Genomic DNA, 25,277 nt, shown 5'->3' with positions numbered 1-25,277 from the left:
GAGAGCTGGAAATAGCCCCGTGGCCTAGTAACACGGGTAGGTGGTTCATGGACTTGCTTTAGGCCTGAACCTTCAGCTCATTTATATGCACACGGGTGCTTCTGCTACATTCCTGTGTACTTCCACAGTTAGTTCCTAGTGGTTGGTTTTTACCCCCATGTCACTAGTTTGTTTGCAGTAAAATAGAGCAGAGGACATACATAAAGGAAAGGGTTTGTCATTGCCAGAATTTTAAATACAGAGGTTATCACAATCCACCCATCAGGACCCCAAATAATATCTATCTTTTAATAAGGCATAGTGTTGTGAATATTGCCGCTTAAGTCATTTTTACTAGTCCATGAAAGCAGAATTTTAGCACAGTGGACTGCGTGTATTAGCATTTACCACTAATTACAGAAGAAAAAGCAATTGCCTTAACTAGAAAATAGGTGTTCCACCCAAGGGCAGATTCTCCAGTGTTCTAATCACTGGGGCAGGTTTGGAAGGGCATGTGTTTTCATTACACCAGGCAGATGTCATAAAGCCAGAGGCTCTGTCCTGTTCTCCTCTGCCAGCCCTGTAACCCCTACCCAGATGCTTTGGAGAGAGTAATGCACAACACCTGCTGAAGGCTCTCTAGAGTTTTCCCTTACAGACTAGGTCAGCGGTGTCAGGGCTGGTGGGAGAAGAGAAGAGAAGGGGAAGACATTGGGTAGAATTCACTCTATTCCTCTTGTCTCAACCAGAGCACCTAGGCCTTTAGCTTTTTGACATTGTGGACTTTGATGAAAGGATGCCACAGCCAAAGTGGATTGGAAATCCCTGGACTAGGCCAGTAGTTACCAGGCCTTTAGAGCTGTAATTGCCTATTGTTGCTTTGGAAGGGTAACTAAGGGATGGATCTTAAAGGCCGTTTGATGTCTCCTTTTGTTCCTCTTATTTAGTCCTTGATACATGCTAGTCAATCCAGAGAAACTAGAAACACAATTTGGGAAAAAACAAAAATGACACATTTTTAAACAAGAACAGCTAAAAGTAAATGGACCGAAAAGTAGAATTATCAGTGCATTTTAAGCTTCAGGTTTGGGGAGTCTTAGTCATTGGAGGTCAAATTCAAAACCAGACCCTTTGCTAGAACAGTCATCTGGCAAATCCATCCCTCCCCGAAATCTGAGGATGGTGAAATCACCATCTCCTGGGGACATTTTTTAGTCTCTCTGTTAGAAAGTTTTTCCTTACTTGTCTCATCGTATCTTCCAGAAACGAACGTGATCACTTTTCCATCTGACAGTGTCTTAGACACTCTTCACCGAGCCTGCCAGCTTTTTTTCCCCCTCCAGATTAAACCTTTTCAGTTCTACCCACTGTTCTTCATAAAACAAGATGTTAAAAGTTCTTTACATTCTCTGGTCACTGTCCTTCAAACCTGTTCCATTGCAGGCAGGAGGCACAGGGTGGGGGAAATGCAGGAGCTCAGTCTAGGCCACGTCTCAGTGCCTTGGTGTTATCAAACAGATGGAGGAGTCCAGAGCACGGGGAGCTAAGAGTGGGCTGGAGATACTAATGTGGAAGCCATCAGCACACCAGAAAATAGATGATGTAACCTAGGGGGAGAAATGCATTAGAAGAGAAAGGGGCCCAGGGGTAGCATTTAGCGGTTAAGGCCAAGAAGAAGGAGCCAGCAATTTCAACTTGTTTTTGGTCCAGTTTCTTTAAAATGTTACGACTCACAGTGGACACCATACTCCAGAGATCACTGACTAGGATTGTGAGAGCCAGTGACTTCTATAGTTTTCAATATAATCTTCTATTCAATAAGTCTAAAAGTAACTTTCGATCGTCACTATCCACAATTAAATGTCAGCAAGGAGGGGATGTAGGCTCCGAGGAACTCTGATCTACAAAGTTTGGTGGGGAGGTTCCCTTTAACAAAAAGAAAACTAAATTATTAATACACAATTAAGTACAGGACTTTGGGAGGGGGCCCAGGCCAGTGAGGAGCCTTGACATTTAAGGTTCTTTAGCTTTATGGTAAATCCACTTGACTGTCAACTAAAATCCCCTAGTCTTTTCCATGGATATTGTTGATAAGCTGCAATCTCCCAATCCTGCTTTCCCAGCTGGTTTATTGGACCTTACGTTTATCCCTTTAGAATGCCTCGCGTTAGAGATGGTATAGCCATCATTATCCCAATATCAAGAGCTTCCCTAAATGTCTTAATTCTGCCATCCCACATTCTGCTATGCCTTCCATTTTCATGCCATTCACAGATTTGATAAGCATGCCTTCACCACTTGTATCCAAGTCAGTACTCAACAGGACGTAAAGGAGCCCTGAGGCAGCCTGCCCTGGACCTCCCTCTAGGTTGATGCTAAGCAGCAGGATTTGCATGGGTGGCTACAAAGCCTCCCCGATTCTGCTATCACACTGTTCAGAGAGCCTGTTAAATGTCTTGCTAAAACCCAGATAGTCCGCCTGCTGTATTTCCTCATTAGCCAAGCAAATAACCTAATCAAAAAAGGAAATGTAGTTAGTAGGCTATGGTTTAAAAATTCAGATCTTATTTCATTAATATTATCTGCAGTAAAGTCACTTATTTCCTCTATCTTCCTTCCTCTTCCAGCATGCCTGCATTTAATTAGGAAAGGTAATTAACAAAAAAGACTCTTTGCCCCAAGCAGTATTTCTTTCAGTCCTGTCTCCCTCCCACCCATCTTTGTAAGCACAAAGGGAGGGTAGCAGTTGGTATGCTTGAGAAGTATTAGCAGGCCCTGGTCGCTTCCCAAGTGTCCAGTGCAGGAGGATAGCTTGTATTGAATTGGCCAAATTCAACGAGGGTCAGCAGACACCTCTGGAGCCTGATGATGTACTGGGGAAACAAAGATAGCAATGGTATGGAGATATGGAAGATGTGTTTCCTCCTATTCAGGAACTTTTAATATAATGGGTTCTACCAGCTACCATTTACTAGATGATTTCCAAAGTCTTTTAGCGGAAGCCCCAGTTTGCCTGCCGCTACTCACATTGGTGGCTCTGCCTCACTGTTCTGTGTTCCATGAATAAGCGCTGACCGAGCAGGCCCGCAGAAGACCCATTCTTTGCCCTTGAGGCCCTCACTCTCCACAGCGTGTGCTGGTGCACAGGTCTGGAAGCCAGCTCTGGGGGGAAGTGGAAGTTTTGTTTCTGCTCTGTAGCTCCCAGGTCTTAGCAGTTGTTCCTCCTCCTCCTCCCTGACGGTTTCCATCTGTCTGCTTCATGACAGGCTCTCTGCAGCCTGAGACGGCCTTCTCGTCTCATGCACTGTACCCTGTTGCTTTTCCAAAGGAACTGGTTTTCTCTCACTGAAAAGAAACCTGACCAGCAGTGCCGACTTTCTTTTCTGCTCTTCCTTGTACATCATAGTTTTCCATTCACCAGCCTCTCTGCTGTTTGTCGATACCTGAATTCCTCAGAATTCTGTGTGGCCTTGTTTTCTTTGGGGCTCATCTCCTTCCTTGCACAGAAACTCTCTGGGTAGAGATGAGGTATTCCTCAAGTCTTTTGACTTTTTCTTTGATCATGGTGATGACATATTTCACATAAAAAGAGCTAATGACTGACTGCTGGATCGTACCCTTAGCTACCACCCTCCTCAAGGTGGAATTTCAAAAATTAAAATTAAGTAAACTTAATTTTTAAATTTCAATATTAAAGTCTCAGCGGTTTGCTATATCCTAGAGTCTTTCTCTAAAATGTGTTATAGGACATGAGTAGTTTGCATGTGCTCCCTGTGAAACTTAGGATAGAGAGCAGCATAACTGTATCTGTAAAGGTGACGAGGGCCTGCGCTAATGACTGGACAAGAAATCATGTTTGGTGCTCATGTTTGCTTTGGTCAGCAAATAATTTGAGCAGAGATTCCCCCACAGATGGCTACCATTTGCTTTTTCAGTTTTCTTAGCATCTAAAATAGTTGATTCTTACCCCTTTTATGGGAAGTTGTCACATTAACTGAGAGGAAAACAGCAAAGTCCAAGAAAGACTTGTTTTGCTATTTTGTGACTCTTTGCATAAAACACAGGACCAATACGCTAACAAAAAAATGGCTCTTTTACTGCAATCCAACATTGGAAAATTCACCCTTCTAAACATTCACACTAGTAGCCTCAGAATGTTGGTACCCAGGAATGTCGGTATGAGATGGAGAAAACCACTCTAATATTGGAAGGGAAAAGTTTAGACCCACTTGATCAGGGATGCCTGGACCAAGAGAAATCTTTGCCCTTTCATCATTTACCATCAAGGACACGGAGCTCTTTTCACTGGAAACTCTGAGCTTTGATGCAACTGAAGGAAGAGTGGAGCTTATGGCATGATTGTCTCTTGCTGTCTACTAGGCTAAGACCATGAGACATAGGGCCATAAGATAGAGTGAGAAAGAAAACAACATTTTCATTAAGCCACAATCTCTGTTTTGGTCTCAGTTAGCTCTTCTTTCCCATCTTGTGGTACTAAACAATATGTAGAAAAAGTTTTGCATCAAATTTGATCTTAGCCACTCAAACCCAGCTTGCTCTGAAAAGAATAGGAGTAGCAGAAGAGTACAATATCTCATCCTGGACTTAAATGTGAGCAAATGGGGGACAAACTTGGCCACTTACTCACATAATTACCCAATTGCTCTAATCATCATGGTTTCAAAGTGTCTGCATTTGCAGAGAATCTGCTGGATGAACCACTCATATTTTAAACAGTATGAACCGATGCCAGTACTTTTTTGTAGTGGTGTACAATCTATAACTTCCTGTCTCCAAGGGGCAGAAACCCCCACCAACCTTTTTTCTTCTCTACCAACCAAATTCTAAAAATCGACAACATGTGCACTTTATCTAAATTCCTTTAATGTGCCATCACCAAGCCCAGTGGAGTAAAAGAAAACGTTTTATATCAGTGGTGAAATGACTCATCTAGCCTTCCCCTGTGATAGCTGAATATTTTTTAAAGGGCATTTTTGCATGGCAAGTACCCAGGGGTGGTATCCAAAGTATTTCACAACTGCACAGGCACTGATCATCCAGATGGTCACTGGTCTTAGAACTGGAGCAGAGTTCTGAAGCTCCCCTCTGGGCAAAAGCAGATGGTGGTCTCAGGGGGAGGTGCTTGGAGTTGGGGTGGGGGCAGGGGCAGGGAGTTGAGGCAGAAGGGGATGGTAAAAGCAGTTGGGATAGGCTGTTAACTTATCAGTATGGAAATACCAACTAGCATCTCTGACATCAGCCCTGAGTGCACCCAGTGATCTTATAACACCTGGTGAGGATGGATCAGTGATGACAGTCACTTAAACCTTTCTTTTTCTCTTATTTTCTTACATCCCAGATTGGGGAATTACTGAGTACCACCCATCCTGCCAACAAAGCCAGCTTAACCCTGTTCTGTCCCGAAGAAGGGGACTGGAAGAACTCCAATCTTGACAGACACAATCTCCAAGACTTCATCAATATCAAACTCAACTCTGCTTCTATATTGCCAGAAATGGAAGGACTTTCCGAGTTTACTGAGTATCTCTCAGAATCAGTGGAAGTCCCATCACCCTTTGATATTCTAGAACCTCCCACATCAGGTGGATTTCTAAAGCTCTCCAAGCCCTGCTGTTACATTTTTCCAGGAGGGAGGGGCGATTCTGCATTGTTTGCAGTGAATGGATTCAATATGCTCATCAACGGAGGATCAGAAAGAAAATCCTGCTTCTGGAAGCTCATCCGACACTTGGACCGCGTAGACTCCATCCTGCTCACCCACATTGGGGATGACAATTTGCCGGGGATAAACAGCATGCTCCAGCGGAAAATTGCCGAGCTGGAGGAAGAACAGTCCCAGGGCTCTACCACCAATAGTGACTGGATGAAAAACCTCATTTCCCCTGACTTAGGAGTTGTCTTTCTCAATGTACCTGAAAATCTGAAAAATCCCGAGCCAAACATCAAGATGAAAAGAAGCATAGAAGAAGCCTGCTTCACTCTCCAGTACCTAAACAAATTGTCCATGAGGCCAGAGCCTCTATTCAGAAGTGTAGGCAACACCATCGAGCCTGTCATTCTCTTCCAAAAAATGGGAGTTGGTAAACTCGAGATGTATGTGCTTAACCCAGTCAAGAGCAGCAAGGAAATGCAGTATTTTATGCAGCAGTGGACTGGCACCAACAAAGACAAGGCTGAGCTAATCCTGCCTAATGGGCAAGAAATAGATATCCCAATTTCCTACTTAACTTCGGTCTCCTCTTTGATTGTGTGGCATCCAGCAAACCCTGCAGAGAAGATCATCCGAGTCCTGTTCCCCGGCAACAGCACCCAATACAGTATCCTGGAAGGACTGGAAAAGCTCAAACATTTAGACTTCCTGAAACAGCCCCTGGCCACCCAGAAAGAGCTAACTGGCCAGGTGGCCACTCCTGCCATGAAACAAGTAAAACTGAAGCAGAGGGCTGACAGCCGGGAGAGTCTAAAGCCAGCTGCAAAACCACTTCCCAGCAAATCCGTGCGAAAGGAGTCAAAAGAAGAAACCGCTGAAGTCACAAAAGCTAATCATGTGGAAAAGCCACCCAAAGTGGAAAGCAAAGAAAAGGTAACAGTGAAAAAAGACAAACCAGTAAAAACAGAGACCAAGCCTCCCGTGGCCGAAAAGGAGGTGCCCAGCAAAGAAGAGCTGCCTTCAGTCAAAGCTGAGGGGGCTGAGAAACAAGGCACAGACGTCAAACCCAAAGTCGCCAAGGAGAAGACGGTGAAAAAAGAAACAAAGGCAAAACCTGAAGAAAAGAAAGAGGAGAAGGAAAAGGAAAAGCCAAAGAAAGAAGTGGCTAAAAAGGAGGACAAGACACCCATCAAGAAGGAAGAAAAACCAAAAAAGGAAGAAGTGAAGAAGGAGGTCAAAAAAGAAGTCAAGAAAGAAGAGAAAAAAGAAGCCAAAAAAGAGGTTAAGAAGGAAACCCCACTGAAGGAAGCCAAGAAGGAAGTTAAGAAGGAGGAAAAGAAGGAAATCAAAAAGGAGGAAAAGGAACCCAAAAAGGAAATTAAGAAGCTTCCTAAAGACACAAAGAAACCATCTACTCCTGTACCTGAAGCAAAAAAACCAGCTGCGTTAAAACCAAAAGTACCCAAGAAGGAAGAGTCTGTCAAGAAAGATTCTGTTGCTGCTGGGAAGCCAAAGGAGAAGGGGAAAATTAAAGTCGTCAAGAAGGAAGGCAAGGCAGCAGAGGCTGCAGCTGTTGCCAGTGTGGCCGCCGTGGCAGCAGCAGCTGGAATGGCCACCACTGGCCCTGCCAAAGATCTCGAAGCTGAGAGGTCCCTTATGTCATCCCCTGAGGATCTGACTAAGGACTTTGAAGAGCTGAAGGCTGAAGAGGTTGATGTATCAAAAGACATCAAGCCTCAGCTGGAGCTAATTGAAGATGAGGAGAAACTCAAGGAAACGGAGCCTGTCGAAGCCTACGTCATCCAGAAAGAGACAGAAGTCATCAAAGGTCCTGCCGAGTCCCCCGATGAGGGAATCACCACCACTGAAGGGGAGGGTGAGTGCGAGCAAACCCCAGAGGAGCTGGAGCCAGTCGAGAAGCAGGGGGTGGAGGACACAGAAAAATTTGAGGACGAAGGAGCAGGTTTTGAGGAGTCCTCGGAGACTGGAGACTATGAAGAGAAGGCAGAAACTGAGGAGGCTGAGGAGCCTGAAGAGGACGCGGAAGAAAATGTGTGTGAGAGCACCTCCAAGCACAGCCCGGTGGAGGAGGAGGAAAGCGCCAAGGCTGAGGCGGACGTGCACATCAGGGAGAAGCGGGCGTCTGTGGCCAGTGGTGATGACCGCGCAGAAGAAGACATGGACGAGGCACTGGAGAAGGGAGAAGCTGAACTGTCTGAGGAGGAGGGAGATGAGGAAGACAAAGCCGAGGATGCCAGGGAGGAAGACTACGAGCCAGAGAAAGCTGAAGCTGAAGACTATGTGATGGCTGTGGTTGACAAGGCTGCAGAAGCTGGTGGTGCCGAGGATCAGTACGGATTCCTTACCACATCCAGCAAGCAATTGGGAGCCCAGTCTCCTGTCCAAGAACCTGCATCTTCAATTCATGATGAGACTCTCCCTGGAGGTTCAGAGAGCGAGGCCACGGCTTCTGATGAGGAGAATCGGGAAGACCAGCCTGAAGAATTCACTGCAACCTCTGGCTACACTCAGTCTACCATTGAGATATCCAGTGAGCCCACCCCCATGGATGAGATGTCCACTCCTCGAGATGTGATGAGTGATGAGACCAACAATGAAGAGACAGAGTCCCCATCTCAAGAATTTGTCAACATCACCAAATACGAGTCTGCACTGTATTCTCAGGAATACCCCAAACCTGCCGTGACATCACTCAACGGACTGTCTGAAGAGTCAAAAACAGATGCCACTGATGGGAAGGATTACAATGCTTCAGCCTCCACCATCTCACCACCCTCATCCATGGAGGAAGACAAATTTAGCAGATCTGCTCTGCGTGATGCCTACTATTCTGAAGAGAAAGACGTGAGAGCCAGTGCCACGTTGGAGATCAAAGACATGGTCTCAGCAGTTGCAGATGAAAAACTCAGTCCACCCAAGAGCCCTTCCCTGAGTCCATCTCCGCCATCACCCATAGAAAAGACCCCCCTGGGTGAACGAAGCGTCAACTTTTCTCTGACACCCAATGAAATTCAAGTCTCAGCAGAAGCAGAAGTAGTTCCAGTGTCTCCTGAGGTGACCCAAGAAGTAGTTGAAGAACCTTGTGCCAGTCCTGAGGATAAGACCCTGGAAGTGGTGTCTCCATCCCAGTCTGTGACTGGCAGTGCTGGTCACACACCTTACTACCAATCTCCTACTGAGGAGAAATCTAGTCACCTTCCTACAGAAGTCACTGAAAAACCACCAGCAGCCCCAGTGAGCTTTGAATTCAGTGATGCCAAAGATGAGAGTGAAAGGGCTTCTATAAGCCCCATGGATGAACCTGTGCCTGACTCGGAGTCTCCTATTGAAAAAGTTTTGTCTCCTTTACGGAGCCCTCCCCTAATTGGATCTGAGTCTGCATATGAAAGTTTTCTAAGTGTTGATGACCAGGCTCCTGGTAGATGTACCGAAAGCCCCTTTGAGGGAAAGAATGGAAAACAAGGCTTTCCAGACCAAATAAGTCCAGTTTCTGACATGACTTCCACTGGTGTTTTCCAAGACAAACAGGAAGGGAAGAGCACAGACTTTATACCAATAAAGGAAGATTTTGGTCCAGAAAGGAAAACTGATGATGTTGAAGCTATGAGTTCTCAGTCAGGACTGGCTTTAGATGAAAGGAAATTAGGAGATGTTTCTCCTACACAAATAGATGTCAGTCAGTTTGGATCTTTTAAAGAAGACACTAAGATGTCCATTTCTGAAGGCACTGTCTCAGACAAGTCAGCTACCCCTGTTGATGAGGGTGTAGCAGAAGACACTTACTCTCATATGGAGGGTGTGGCCTCTGTCTCCACAGCTTCTGTGGCTACGAGCTCATTTCCAGAGCCAACAACAGATGACGTGTCTCCTTCGCTTCATGCTGAAGTTGGTTCCCCGCATTCCACAGAAGTTGACGACTCCCTTTCAGTGTCTGTTGTGCAAACGCCTACCACTTTCCAGGAAACAGAAATGTCTCCATCTAAAGAAGAATGCCCAAGACCAATGTCAATTTCTCCACCAGATTTTTCCCCTAAAACAGCCAAATCTAGGACACCAGTTCAAGATCACAGATCTGAACAATCCTCGATGAGTATTGAATTTGGCCAAGAATCCCCTGAGCACTCCCTTGCTATGGACTTCAGCCGACAGTCTCCAGATCACCCTACAGTGGGTGCAAGTATGCTTCACATCACTGAAAATGGGCCAACTGAGGTGGACTATAGTCCTTCTGACATGCAGGACTCTAGTTTATCACATAAGATCCCACCAACGGAGGAGCCCTCCTACACCCAAGATAATGATCTTTCTGAGCTCATCTCAGTATCTCAGGTTGAGGCCTCGCCATCCACCTCTTCTGCACACACCCCGTCTCAGATAGCTTCTCCTCTCCAAGAAGATACTCTGTCCGATGTTGTTCCTCCCAGAGATATATCCTTATATGCCTCACTCACCTCTGAAAAAGTGCAAAGTCTGGAAGGAGAGAAGCTCTCACCAAAATCTGATATCTCTCCACTCACCCCAAGAGAGTCCTCCCCTTTATATTCACCTAGTTTTTCAGATTCTACCTCTGCAGTCAAAGAGAGCATAGCAGCTGGCCACACTTCCTCTCCTCCACCAATGGATGCGGCATCCGCAGAGCCCTATGGCTTCCGTGCCTCCATGTTATTTGATACGATGCAACACCATCTAGCCTTGAATAGAGATTTGACCACATCTGGCATTGAGGACAGTGGAGGGAAGACACCTGGTGACTTCAGCTATGCCTATCAAAAGCCTGAGAAGACAATTAGGTCCCCAGATGAGGAAGGTTATGACTATGAGTCTTATGAGAAAACTACCCGGACCCCAGATGTGAGTGGCTATTACTATGAGAAGACAGAGGGCACCACCAAATCCCCGTGTGACAGTGGCTACTCCTATGAAACCATTGAGAAAACCACCAAGACTCCTGAAGACGGTGGGTATGCCTATGAAATTACTGAGAAGACCACACAGTCCCCTGAAGAGTCAGGGTACTCATTTGAGATACATGAGAAGACAATAAGGACCCCGGAAGTGAGTGGTTACAGCTACGAAAAGACTGAGAGGTCTAGAAGGCTCCTGGATGACATCAGCAATGGCTATGATGACTCTGAAGAGGGTGGCCACGTACCTGGGGATTCCAGTTACTCTTACGAGACCACTGAGAAGACTGCCAGTTTCCCTGAGTCTGAAAGTTACTCGTACGCAACATCGACAACAGCTACACGAACCCCTGATACTTCCGCATACTGTTATGAGACCACAGAGAAAATCGCTAGAACCCCCCAGGCATCTCCATATTCCTACGAGACTTCAGACCAGTGCTACTCTGCAGAAAAGAAGTCCCCTTCCGAGGCTCGCCAGGATGTTGACTTATGCCTTGTGTCCTCCTGTGAATACAAGCATCCCAAGACGGAGCTTTCACCCTCCTTCATTAATCCCAATCCTCTCGAGTGGTTTGCCAGTGAAGAGCCAACTGAAGAGTCAGAGAAGCCCCTCACCCAATCAGGGGGAGTCCCACCGCCTCCAGGAGGAAAGCCCCAGGGGCGACAGTGTGATGAAACCCCTCCCACCTCAGTGAGCGAGTCAGCCCCGTCCCAGACCGACTCTGATGTCCCCCCGGAGACTGAAGAGTGCCCCTCTATCACAGCTGATGCGAATATCGACTCCGAAGATGAATCAGAAACCATCCCCACAGACAAAACTGTCACGTACAAACACATGGATCCACCTCCGGCCCCCATGCAGGACCGCAGCCCTTCTCCACGCCACCCTGATGTGTCCATGATGGATCCTGAGGCCTTGGCCATTGAGCAGAACCTGGGCAAAGCTCTGAAGAAAGACCTGAAGGAAAAGACCAAAACCAAAAAGCCAGGTACAAAGACCAAGTCATCTTCACCTGTCAAGAAGGGTGATGGGAAGTCCAAGCCCTCTGCAGCTTCACCAAAGCCAGGGGCCTTGAAGGAATCTTCAGATAAGGTGTCCAGAGTGGCTTCTCCTAAGAAGAAGGATTCTGTGGAAAAAGCAACAAAAACTACCACCAATCCTGAGGTCAAAGCTCCACGTGGGGAAGAGAAAGACAAGGAGACCAAGAATGCTGCCAACGCTTCCACATCCAAGTCGGTGAAGACCGCAACTGCTGGTAGGTGGAAGGTGCTGGCATCCTGATCCAGGACACAATTCTACTTTCAATTGCAGCCTCTGCATTTCTATTTGACTTTTTACTGGGAAGATGAGAGTTTACCACTGTAGTACTCTCCCTTCCCTCTACTATTGTCTTCTGCCAGAAGGCATAGATCTCAGCCCAGTGTAGCCCATGGGCCTGAGGAGAGCTCAGCATAGGGTCCAGAGCAGCTCCCATTCCCAGATGTCACTCCTGGGTTTGCTCCCTTTTGCAACACAGCAACCACAGCATTGTTCTAAATCTTTAGAACCAAGGATGTGTGTTTTAGGCTCCTCTGGAAGATTCTCTTGGCATCTGCTTCGGCTACACTGGCCCCAGAATCAAGCTGAGGTGACGTGGACCAGGAGGTCCCAAAGGCCTAGGGAGAACCAGAGTTCTAAGCCAAGCCTGGAATAACCATTGTAGACCCAAGATTTAGGTTCCATTTTTTTTAAATAAAAAATATTTTAAATAAAATTATAACATCTTAAAATTAAAAATCTTAGAAAAATAAAAACACCAGGCTGGAGATACGTCCCCATCAAAGGCAATGCTCTGTTTTATCAACCAGCGAATTCAGCTGACCAGTGGGTACCCAGTACAAATTGAGAGAAAAGCATTGAAGGCTCTCTTTTATCTCCCTCTCTGACCACACAGCCTAACAGACTCAGAATTCTGTTTCAGATGGAAATTCCTCTTTGTTCAAACCAATCACAGGGATTTGAATTAATAGATTTTATTTGCTTTACAAATTTATTCAGGAATTTTTAGATGACAGTTCACAAAGTAACATAACTTGACCCAAACATGTAAAGCAAAAAATAATTTAAGCAACACTTCCTTGATTTATTAAGGAAAATCTGATGGATGAAACATCGGGACACTCAAATTCAGTACGTTTTAGGCACTAAATGTACTGTTGTTAGTTACAACTACAATTTTTTTACTTTTAAACAACATGGAGCATCAATTTCAAGACTCAGGTCTTAATCAGATTTCCTCTTTTTACTTGCATGTAGAAACAAACTGAATTTGTGCTTAGAATTAATAGAAAACCACCAGATAATTAACTCCTTCATCTGAAGGCCTTGACAGCTGACCTGTACTCAGGAGAAAACATGAAAATCCATTCAAACAGATAAAACCCCACTGAAATGTGTTACCAAACTTGCCAAACATACACACTAGCCCACATAACAGATCTTTTTTAAACTTTTTTTTGTCATTTAGAGATAATTTTGAGGCTGAGTTAATTTGCATTTACTTTCCCAACAGATTTCTAAAAAGACAAATTGCACTATTGATTGATTTTGAAAACAAACCTGGTTTGGCTTCTGGCAGTTCCCTCTGTTTCGGCTTCTCTGAGCTTTGGTGTTGCTTTGGTGTTGATGGCAGTGATTCAGTGTGCAAGAGGAAACTGGACATTTTTTAATTATGAGGAGAAATGAAACTCATAAACTTCTGCTACAAATCAGAATTCTTTGGGAGACCTAACACATGGATATGTTGAGGGGTTTGAGCTTAGGTTCATTAAAATGGCTGTTTAATCTGCTCATAAAATTAGTCAGTTTGTCTAAATACTAGTTTGGCTGATTCTCACCACTCCCCCATCCCCCTGAAAATAAAATGAGACGACTGACGGAATTCATTACTAGTTTTGACTCTGGGATGACAGTCTTTATACATCCTCTGTAGAAAGGTAAGATCTGACTGGCATTTTAAATGGCTTTACAGCAGTGGTCTCGAACCACATACACATTGGCATCATCTGGAATAGTTTTAAAAAATGGTGGTGCCCAGGTCCTGCCCCAGCCCAGTTAAGCCAGATTCTGGGGCCTGGTGCCTGGGCCCCGGGCATTAGTATTAAGCATTCTAAATGATTCTAATCATGCAACCAGGGTGAAGAAACACTGCCTTAGAATGCTACTTCTATTAATGTTTCAAAAAGTTTAAGTCTTCTAATTAGAACAAATCAGAAAGCCAGCTCACCCAACAAGGTGCCAAGAAGCTTTCGAGTTAATCTTTACCTTACCCGGGCTTTGTGATTTAGACTGAGAATTTTGGCTGCCACATGCCCCTTACCTTCGCTGGTATGTCCTGACTGGCTTAGTCTTTTTGAACCTTCCTCTTGCCAAAGGTTGGTATCCAGTCTTGTCTGAGAGCTGGCTCACATTTTAGAGTATTGTCCTAAGGAGAGACTACAGCGTTTCATCAGTTTATGAATGAGGTTCAGGTGCTGAGGGTCTTGGAAATCATATGGTGCTACGACCCAACCACTGGCTAGGTAGAATGTTAGGGAATAATATTCAGCTATGGCAAAACTGATTTCAAATGAGATGTTAACATGGATTACTAAGACTGCTAAACTATGGTTTACCAAATGCAGATTCTTTTGTTCTTTAAAATCTGTTTCTTAGATGACTTTTCAAATTAAAATACACATTAGTAGCTCTTTTAGGAGGAGTGTTAATATCTAGTTCCATCTTTGGAGAAGGCCTTGAAACTCTTCTGACTTCTTAAGGGGTTGTCCGCAAAGGGAAACATCCCCTTCTTTATTTCGCCTGTTGAAATGGTAAATAAACAACCAGGTGATATTTCCTCAAATGGCCAGTGTTGAATGCCCTCTGTGAGAGGCAAATGCCCAGTCTCCCGCTTCGGGTCCTAGAAGTCTTTTTTGGGAATGAGTAGGAAGGTATACTGGACAGATGGCTTGCTGCACATTCCTGTGACCCTGGCTTTCTCTTTGTTTTTGTTTACTTACCAAAGGACCAGGAACTGCCAAGATGTCCAAGCCCTCAGCTGTGCCTCCAGGCCCCCCTGTGTACTTGGACCTGTGCTATATTCCCAACCACAGTAACAGTAAGAATGTCGATGTCGAATTTTTCAAGAGAGTGAGGTCGTCCTACTACGTGGTGAGTGGGAATGACCCCGCTGCTGAGGAACCCAGCCGGGCTGTCCTGGATGCCTTGTTGGAAGGGAAGGCTCAATGGGGCAGCAACATGCAGGTAAGAGCTCCAGGACAGTGTCGGCCGCACACGGAGCCATGTCCAGAGGCAGAGGGAAGGAATCAGGTTTAATGAGGCACCATTATGATTGTGGATCCACATGAGGTGCCCCAGGGGGTCTGCCACATGTGAAATATCCTGAGGACAAAGTGGATCTCACACACAGAAGATGGTTTAAAAGTATTCTTATTATCATTGACAACCCTGGACTTGGAGGAAAAAAGCCACTTTACCACCCTAAAGCTTAATTCATTTCTCTGCAGAATGGGCCCAAGATTACTTGCCCTTTACCCTAATATACCAAGAATCTATGTGTAACCAAGTGGTTATATTTCCACGTGAGAACTGATCAGGAACTATCTTTACTCCTTTGTGTTTCAGAGCTAGGAATATGGCCATTTAGAAAAGCGACTGTCTACCTTAGGTTCTGCAGGAGGACCACTGCTGGAAGTGGGCCCTTACAGGACACTCCCAACTCCCAAACGTCGTAACTGGCCACAAACCACTTCATATTATTTCAGCTGTGATTTTTGCTTATCTGAGTTTTACTTACGGTTTTGCACAGTCATCTAGTAAACTGTGTTTGCGTAACATTAAATACTTGTTATTTAATCAAATGAAATCTAATGAGAAGCACCCAGTGGCCTCTTACTGAATACTAGATGGAATTCTTACTATTTAACCCAGTACCCACCCACCCACCCCACTCCTCTGTCCCCAATCACACCCACGAATTAAAGATACAAATCTCTGTTCTCAGGATGTAATGTTAGTTACACACAATTACAGGGCTTTGAGCTGCAATAATAACTAAAGTTCCTTGGATTAAATATTGCAGTATCTTTAATGTAAAACTTGTCAGTTGTGTTAAAGGAAATATAAGAAATTCTACTTGAACTGAAGCCCTTCATTAAAGAATTGAAAAACCAAAGATTAATTAATATAGATGAATTAACTGACTAGTCTTTGGTTGCTTTTGGTTCCAGTCTTCAGCACCCCCAGAAAACTAATTTTTTTGCAGCTTTATTCTGGCTCCTAGAAGATGTAAGTTGAAAAGTCCTTTGCATTTCTTAAGAAAAGAGATCTTCCTTTCTTGCCCCTTTTCTAGTGGTCTAAAACTTTATTGTTCTTAAAAAAAAAACTTTTATTCTTCTGTTTTTTTAATCAGAGTTCTGGCTTTGCCCTTGAACAGCTATCTTCGCTCTCCTTGCAGGTGACCCTTATCCCGACTCATGACTCAGAAGTGATGAGGGAATGGTACCAGGAGACCCATGAGAAACAGCAGGACCTCAACATCATGGTTTTAGCAAGCAGCAGCACAGTGGTTATGCAAGATGAATCCTTCCCTGCATGCAAGATTGAACTGTAAAAACCAAGACCAGCCACACCACAGGATCTGAACTTTTGTTTCCAGAAATTCAATTTGAAACCACCTTTTCTAAAAAAGTCAATTCATCTAAATAAGTCGCTGAACTGTTACCTGCCAAAAGCTCTACTGTGTCATGGTGATACAAGTCACTAATATTTCTCAGTTTTTGCTGACTGCTAAGGGAAGTAACAGTATTCCCACACTAGGGTTCGAGTTACTGCAAAATCACCTACCCCAGTTCATCTCTGCTGAACATTTGGAAACCATGCACTAGCAAACCCAACTGACTTCTGCTAGGTAGAGGCATTTGTCTTAGAGAGAGAGAGAGAGAGAGAGAGAGAGAGAGCGCGCACACATAAAAGAGAGGGAATGCAGGACAGAGAGAGAGAGAATGAGAAGGAAACAGAATGCAAGAGAAGGAGATGTAATGGTAGAGAGTGCTGGTGAGACACCCAGAGAGAAAGAGAGGGCAGGGTGGGGTGAGGAGAAAACAACCAAGTTAGGTCTGCATATTCTTAGTCTGCACAGGCAGAGTTCGCAAATTGTGTCAGTCTTAGTCATCAAAAAGGGTCTTAATTTACCAAAACAAGTTGGCTGGAAGAAAACAGAACAGAACTTGTTATGAGGGTATGTGAGATTTTTCACGCCTTAATTAAGCTCCTTCAGTTTGAAGGCTGCACACTGACATAATGTAGTGAGTGTAGACTAGACATGCAAGTGGTTTGAACCCCATTCAGAACTCTCAGACTCTTCAGACACACGAGTAGACTGATCTAAGGCATGCTCCCAGCATCTGTGCACCGTTAGCTCACTAAGTCAATTAACCTGCATGCAGAGACACCCAAGTCCACCCCAATTAACAAGCAAATACCAAAGCAGTTGGGAGTACATACGGTAGACAATTTGCCTTAGAAAGTGACTTGAATGTACAAAGATACTTGATGCACTTATTTTTTAATGTGAGACAGCAAGTTTATAAAACATCCGTGTAGGATTATAGATACTCCAGTTCAAGGAGCATGTGTACGCGTGTGGGAGGGGTACTAGAAGCTTACCTGATTGGTGCAACAGTTTGATGCTGAGCATTGCGTGTTGAATTCCACCTCAGGCCCCTCAGCCAAACAAGTTGAGCCTTTCATAGCTTCTTTACTACTGCAAATTCAAGATTAAAATGGCTTTTATGATCACAACTGGGAAAACAGTGAATCTTAATGGTGGAAGAGGTTCTCAGCAAGTGTACAGAATTGTCTTACATTGGCTTTTTTTTTTTAATTTTCCATTAATTTCAGCATAATTATGGAACAAGTGTACAGAAGAATTTTTTTTTTAAGATATGTGAGAACTTTTCATAGATGAACTTTTTAACAAATGTTTTCATTTACAGGCAAATGCAAAGAAAATTTTCAAGTGACAGTCTTTTTTTTTTTTTTTAAATGTTTTGTAAGACAAAAACAATGAATAATGTTTTTTGAAGTTCTGGTGAGATTGAAGTCTGATATTGCAGTAATAATATTTGTTAAAAGCCTGTCACTACCAGGAAGAGTGATACCTCCCACCCCTTGATTCCCATAACAAAAATCTGACTGTGCTATTTGAGAGTGGGGGAGAATGGCTACTTTTCCAGCCTTTACAAGTATATCACCCGGTGGTACCCTACGTACTTCTTTCAAGATCTTCAACCATGAGGTAAAAGAGCCAAGACAAATTCAAAGAACCCTAGCAAAAATTTGCTTTGGGATTTTCTTTTCTGGAAATAATTTAAAAATACAAGAAAAATACATTGAAAGCAAATGAATTCCCAACTCCTGTGGTTCATCACATAGAGTTCAGAGATCATTTCCATCACTGTCATCATTTGAACTACGAACCTGAGAAGCCTGATCATGATTAAAAACTGACGTCAAGTTTCAAGTTGCAGGTCAATGCTGTCGGTGTTCAGATGTGGCAAACTTCTCAGTGACAGCTGCGCTGGGCTCTGTTATGATGCGTTTCCTGCAGACTCTTAAGATCTGTGGAGTAGTCAACAATCACCTCGTTCTATTTTCTATGTTAGTTATTTATTTCAAAATTAACATTTTAGTTTATTTTTGTCTGATAAGTGTGTGTTTTGCACTGCTAACTACTATGAGGGTTTAAACAATGCTTCTTCAGGGTCCCGTCACTGAGGACCTATGCAGTCTACTTAATGCTGTGAATTACATTTTCAAATGTTTAATTTTTTTAAAAAATTAATATTCTATTTTTTTTAGGCTTCTCTAGAAATGCAGTTTTTATTTATTACCCTATTTCTTTGAAGTCCTTAAGAACAGCACATTGATTAAGGGTACAAAAAGTGAACACACAATGGAAAACTCATTGTGACAAAAATGGATTTCAGTGAGTATAAACTCATCTACTTCAAATGTATTTTATGAGACAACCTAAGATACTCAAGATAATTATTTAATGATTAGTTGTTAAGTTGGTCCACATTATGCATTAGAAGAGAAACAAATTTCTAGCCTTCTTGCCAAATCCAGACCTCTGGTTGATTTTTCTTTGATAGAAGATGGAATTATTTTCCAATACCCCAAATTAAATTTATTTAACATATACATTATTTTGCTTTAAGGAAAAAACCAAACATTTAGGAGAATTATAGCCAGTCTTCAATTATAACCATTCTATCCCACTCTTTTTTTTTTCCTTCTTTTTTTTTCTGCTATGGAATTTAATGGGAAAAATATACAAAAGCTGTCACTGGTCAGCTGGCTCTTTTTCCTATGAAACAGATCAGTACCTTTCTCCATCCATTGTTCTCAGTGATGGCCACAGAGCCTGAGTATACCAGGAAGACCAACATTTACATTACAGGTTGTTCCTGTCCTTCCAGACACCTTTCCTACCTGTGTGACTAACCTAATTTTGCTAGTTCCATAAATACACGATTAGTTTAGTAACAGCCATCACAATGTACCATGTACATTCATGGTGAGAGCTAAAGATTGACACAGACTTCTAGGAGCTTTATTCATACTGATTACTTAATCCAATTATATAGATTGAATATGTGAGTGGAAGGAATTTTACATTCTGTTTAAATGATGGGATTCCATCAAGACAGCACTCATAATTGTGACCTTTTTGGTAGTATTCTTAAACAAAATTCTACAGAAACTAAATGTTAGAGATGATCCTCCATTTTCGATTTTAACTAATTCTACCCTCTTTCTCAAACCCCAGGCCCTATGCATGCTTTCTCAGTCTTGTGGGACTGGATACAATGACTGACCCTCCCTGCACCCCTTCCCCCCCTTAAATGCCATTTTCCATGGAGTTCAAAAAATTTTTTTTCTTAACCTTACATATCATAGTGAATGGTTTCCCCAGTGTATATGAATGTTTTAAGTGTCTCCAATAGCTTACACAGTTTAGGAGTTTTCCAATACTCATTTAATAAGATTTAATCATTTGCTAATGGAAATTTTACCACTTTCCATTTTCCCTCTGTTCCCAAATTGCAGCTCTCAGGAGCTGCTCTACAATTCTGAAATTGCTTTTCTTGCCTCTCTTTAGTCACCTGTCACAGGAGGTTCTTGCTCAGTAATGATATTGTGAGTTAGATTAGTACCTTTTTTTGCACTTAACAGATTTAGAAGAAAAGATCCTGTTTCCATTTGAAAGGAACTATAAGCTTTTATCTTTTAACCAACTGAACAACACACCAAAAGCAGCCTAGGGATGAGCATTTCTTTGAAAGCAATTAGGTTATTCACCTGGTATTAAAACTATTTACTATGAAAAAAATATGTGACACTATTAATTTAAAAGGCAGCATCAAAAACTGAAAAGGAAGGGAAAAAGATAAATAGCTTCTCTGCACTCATTTGGAGCTCCCCAAAAAGGAGCCGTGGAGATGAGGCACCAAGACCGGGCTGCCCTTTCGAGAACACACTGCAGCCCTCGAGTCACGCTTACTGTGCTGCGTGCAGCCCTCCTTCCGGCCTGGAAGGACCTGGTCTTGAGCCCGGCTGAGAAGCACCTCCCACTCCTCTCTCTTGTTCTGAATGGTGTTTGTGTCAGTCTGCAGCTGTGTATGGTATTATGTCTTATAATCCTGCATCACTTCTATCCTATCCAGTCATATCTAATGTAGAAAATTAGTTTCCAGTGAAAGTAATATGTAGTGCTTTTATGATATTTGTGTGCAATATCCCCTCTTCCATTGAGGATATTTGATGTAAAAGAAAAAAAACTCAGTTCCACAATAAAATACAAAAGTGGCAAAAGTTGGTGTGTGTGCTGTGCTGTCTTTTGTTGTGTGTTACTGAGCTGGGCTCACTGGGAACTGGGGGTCTTCTACCCACTGGGGGTCGAGGCATTCATTCACAAGGGGTGACCGTGTACTATTCAGGGCTCCCTGGCTTTTGGCAGGCAGCTGAGAGGGCCCTGCTACTGTTTCTACAGCTGTTGTCTACAGCCAAGCCCTAGAGGACCTTGGGATCTACAGAGACAAGTTAAGATTATTGCTTAAAATAGAAAAAGTACACAGAGCAGTGCAGTTGAAGGAAGGTATCAGGAGGGTTTCCTATTAAATCACAGTATAAACCAAAAACTAGGTTTAATCCTAGCTCTGCCACACCCAGCTGTGTGACCTCAGTCACTTAATCCATCAGGAGTTCCTTTTCTTACCTATAAAATTAAAGTGTTTGACAAGATGGTCAAACTGGATGGTCCCTCCCAAAGCTGACTTTCTGGGGCTCTACAAAGCCATCACCCTCTTGATTTTTTGCTCAGTTATAGAATAAACTCTATATAACTAACATAATATGCTGTGGATCTGATTCACATCTAGGAATCTGACTCACATCCTAGTTTAGGAAAAGAATCGACAAATAGTAATAAAAAAGGAGAATTCCCCTCAATCATTCAAAGATTATTGCACATTTACTCTATACCCAGCAGTGGGTAAGAGCATGGGGGTTTAAAGGTGAGCAAAACTTAAGTGCTGCCCTAACTGAATGTGGTGACTGGGGCTCCTCAAATCTAAGGGTGAGTCTAGGTACCACAGCAAAAGCACAACTGATGTCTAAACTGAGACCCGGTGCACGCACGTCTGTGTGTGTGTGTTAGACAAAGCAAATTCCAGGCAGAGGCAGCAGCAGACATGAAGGCTCAAGATACACTGGGACACCCAGACTGCTCAGAATGGCGAAGTGTGGAGTGGGAGGCCTCGGCACCTCAAATCCCAGAATTCACAGTTCACTCAGGTCACAGATGTGCCTCCTTGATCATTCGATCAACAGACCTCCTGTCTGTCTTCAGAGAGGTCCTTTGGCCTCTAAAGGCCACTGCAGCCTGTCCTGAGTCATAATGATATCCTTTTGTCGCCTACACTCCTTTTGATCTTATACTGTGCCTCCAAGCCATGGGGCTTGGTTGACGGGTCCCATTAGAAGTCACTATTTGCTTGAATTCTGAAATCCCTCCAGAAATTAAAGGGTCCAACATGTGAGAACTCAAGGTGGGAAAATCATCACCAAAAGAGTTTAAAAACATCTATCAGACTAAACTTAAACAAGTTGTTTTCTATTTCACTGTCCAACTACTCAGTTCCAGGAAGTCTTTCTGGCCTGAACCTACAGTGACCAACCATCCCGGTTTGCCCAGGACTGCCCTGGTTTAAGTATGGAGAGTCCTATGTCCCAGGGAAGCCCTCACAGATGGTCACCCTACCTGAACCCCTCCATGTGTTTCGATCCCACTCCCTCCAGACTGAGGCCCAGGAGAGACCAGGAGGTCATCCCCTCCCAGCTGCTCCTTTTCTGCATCAAGGTAGCTCTACTTCAGTTTCTTTTGTCCTATCTTGCAGGCAAATCAACAAAGGTCCATTGAGATACTATGACTACATTTTCTTTCTCTTTTTAGATGCATTGCTCATTTTAAGATGCCTTTCTGTGTCCCTACAATGATCTTTCAACACACTCTTGACTCATGAATTCTTGGTCTCTTGCATAATCTTGGGTCCCACTGTTTCCTCTTTGATCTTATATTGTACATCGTTGAAATTCACTGGAGCCATATATGCAGACTGAGTTATGGTCACACTCGGCTCCTTTAATAGGAGTGGTTCTTCTGGCTAATTCTCTGGGTAGAGGTGGGGGTGGGCTGGGGGTGGGGAGGTGTTACTGGTAATCTTTTCACAGATGCTGGAGCATCATGAGGCCTTGTCCATGGGGTGATCGCCCCGTAAAAAATAGGCACAGTTCTATTTCATGGTTTCAACTATCTGCCACTCAAACCAATAGTGCATGTTACTTCATGCAGTTTCATGGATTTAAATGCCATGTGTAAACTGATGACTTTTACATATTCTATCTTCAGTCTACCTCTCTCTGATCTCCAAACTTGTATATCCACCTGTCCATTAAAAGCTCCATTTGGATGTTCAGTAGGGACCTTTAAAATATTCCAAATCAAATTTAACATGCCCTCGAATAAATTCCTGATCTCCCCAAACTTCTTCTCCTACTAGGCTCTTCTAACTCAGTAAATAGCAACTACACCACTCAAGTTGCTAACGTCAAAAATCTTGGCCCGTCGGCATATCTGCTGGCTCTACCTTCAAGACACATCCAATCTAATCCTTTCTCTCCACATTGACGGTTACTACCCTTGTCCAAGCCAGTCATTTTTCCCCTGGATGACACAGTAGCCTCCTGTTTCCATCTTTGCCCTCCAAGTTTACTCTGCACACAGCAGCTAGACTAGAGTAATCCTCAGAAAATGTTAGCTTACATCATGCTGTTCTGTGCTCAAAACCTTCAAATGGGTTCTCAGAGGAAAAGCCAGTGTCCTTACTAACAGGCCAGGGGCCTTCACCACCCATCCTTTCCTTTACCCCTTGTCTCCCTGGGCTCCTCTCCCGCTGCCCTACCGGGCCCTGGCGCTTGTGCCAACAACGCTTTTCCCCAGGTGACTCCATGATTCTCCACCTCATTCTCATGGGTCTTTTTCCAACCGTCATCTTCTCAGGAAGGCCTCCCTAACTACCCTGTTAGGCCTCTCTTTTTCTCTTCCTGGCTTTGACTCCATATCACATATCACTGCATGACATATATATACTTACTATTATCTGTCTCCTTCCGTAGACTAGACACACCATGAGGGAAGGGATCTTAGCCTATATTTTGTTCCCTTCTGCATCCTCAGTGACTATTTTAACCATTCCTAACACACAGTAGATACTCAATAAATATCTGTTGAATGACTGAACGAACGAATGAACGTAATTAGTCTTGGGTTAACACAGTGATTATATGCTGTAGTTGTTTGAAAGTAGGTTTGGAATCATACAAACTTGGGTTCAAGCACTATCCCATTTATCGTGTGGCCTTGGGCAAGTCACACAAGTCTCAGTTTTCTCCTGTGCAAAATGAGGAACCCTGCCCCACAGGGCTGTTGCAAGGATTAGAAAGGATTTATTTAATTAGGTACGATTAAATTCGGTAGGAATGGGCATTCACAGAGAGGAGTTGTTAAGTATAATTTGTGTAATCAAGATGGGTACCTGATTGCTCCTCAGCCAGAGCCTGGAAGACACTGACACTCAGCAGTGGCCTGGCATTCTGTCACTGGAGGAAACTTTTCACGGGCATTCTTGCCTATCCGATTCCATGTATTTACTCAAGGGGCATTGGAAGAATTAAAATGCTGAACTCTGCAGAGATGTAGCATCATGGAAACCAAAAAAGCAAGCAAACTCTCTTACCACTGGAAACATCAGAAGATATAATGTCCCTTTTATAAATCTTCCCCAGAGTCCTTAATCTAGCATTTAAAGCCCTCAATGGAATTTATGTTTAGATTCTTTTTGGAAGAATAAACCATTTTCTGAACATGTCCACTCACATCTGGAATCCTCACATTCATGCATAATAAACACACAGTGTAAGTGTCATTGTTCTGTTTTAAACAAAGATCCAGTGGTAACTACCACACTCTTGGGGGCACTGCCACCATCCTTTTTTCGACTTCCTTGTTACCAGACAGGTAATAACATCCTCACAGCAGCATGCAATGTCAGCAAAAGGCCAAATCAATGGGGAAAGAAAAAGTTATTTACAAGTGAAGAAGCTGTTATTTAGAATAAAAGGCAATTTTCCTGACATAACTGTATGTTGAAAAGCACTCCTCTTTCCCCATTTTCTGAAGATTTTAAAATTTAGCATTTTCAGTTTAAAAAGTTCAGCTCTGAATGTTATCAGCAACCTTTTAATGAACATACAATCACGCCACATTTTCTGCTTTTATGATTCACTAAAGCCAAAGCCCTCTGAGCCCAGTTCAAGCTTCATCCCTTCTCAGCCACGCAACTGGGCGCAATGGTGTAGGGTTCCGCTGACTCAGGTGAGGTCACATCACCGCAGCTTCATTTTGGAACCTAAGACTCCTCATCCCAGCTACATACCCCCAGATGGCAAAATCATATAAACCACAGACAACCTACGAACTGGGAGAAAATATATGCAAACAATGCAACTAACAAGGGTTTAGTTTCCAAAATATACAAAAGCTTAGTATCAGAAAAACAACCTAATCAAAAAATAGAAGATCTAAATAGACATTTCTCCAAAAAAGACATATAGAAGTCCAATAAGCCCATGAAAAAGATGCTCAACATTGTTAATTATTAGAATTATTGCAAATCAAAACTACAATGAGGTATCACCTCACACTAGTCAGAATGGCCATCATTAAAAATATACATAATAAATGGTGGAGAGGGTGTGGAGAAAGGGGAATCATTCTACACTGTTGGTGGGAATGCAAACTGGTGCAGCCACTAAGGAAAACAGTGTGGAGGTTCCTTAAAACACTAAAAATAGACTTATGAGTATGATCCAGCAATTCTACTCCTAAGCATATATCCAGAAAAAACTCTAATTTAGAAAGATACATGCACACCACACACACACACACACACACACACAGGAATACTACTCAGCCATAAAAAGGACGAAATTATGCCATTTACAGCAAGATGGATGAACCTGGAGATTATCATTT

At 43.3% G+C, this 25,277-nt stretch overlaps 2 protein-coding genes across 4 annotated transcripts in view; one reads left to right on the top strand and one right to left on the bottom strand.

Annotated features, from left to right (window-relative positions):
* Window positions 1–20,500, top strand: part of MAP1B (microtubule associated protein 1B) — a 93,636-nt gene extending 73,136 nt beyond the window's left edge. For all 3 annotated transcript variants that reach the window (XM_006197564.3, XM_072958538.1, XM_015245446.3), the window contains 3 exons: window positions 5,339–11,834; window positions 14,622–14,860; window positions 16,074–20,500. In XM_006197564.3, coding sequence (XP_006197626.1) covers window positions 5,339–11,834; window positions 14,622–14,860; window positions 16,074–16,229 — 6,891 coding nt within the window. In that variant the 3' untranslated portion in view covers window positions 16,230–20,500. The remainder of the gene's footprint in view (window positions 1–5,338; window positions 11,835–14,621; window positions 14,861–16,073) is intronic.
* Window positions 18,149–25,277, bottom strand: part of MRPS27 (mitochondrial ribosomal protein S27) — a 93,957-nt gene continuing 86,828 nt past the window's right edge. The window contains exon 11 of the mRNA XM_072958539.1: window positions 18,149–18,238. Within this exon, the coding sequence (XP_072814640.1) occupies window positions 18,149–18,238 (90 nt within the window). The remainder of the gene's footprint in view (window positions 18,239–25,277) is intronic.

The sequence above is a fragment of the Vicugna pacos genome, chromosome 3, assembly GCF_048564905.1.
Source record: "Vicugna pacos chromosome 3, VicPac4, whole genome shotgun sequence".
Lineage (NCBI taxonomy): Eukaryota > Metazoa > Chordata > Mammalia > Artiodactyla > Camelidae > Vicugna > Vicugna pacos.
The sequence above is the reverse complement of the archived record's forward strand: the minus strand, read 5'-3'. Positions and strand labels throughout refer to the sequence as shown.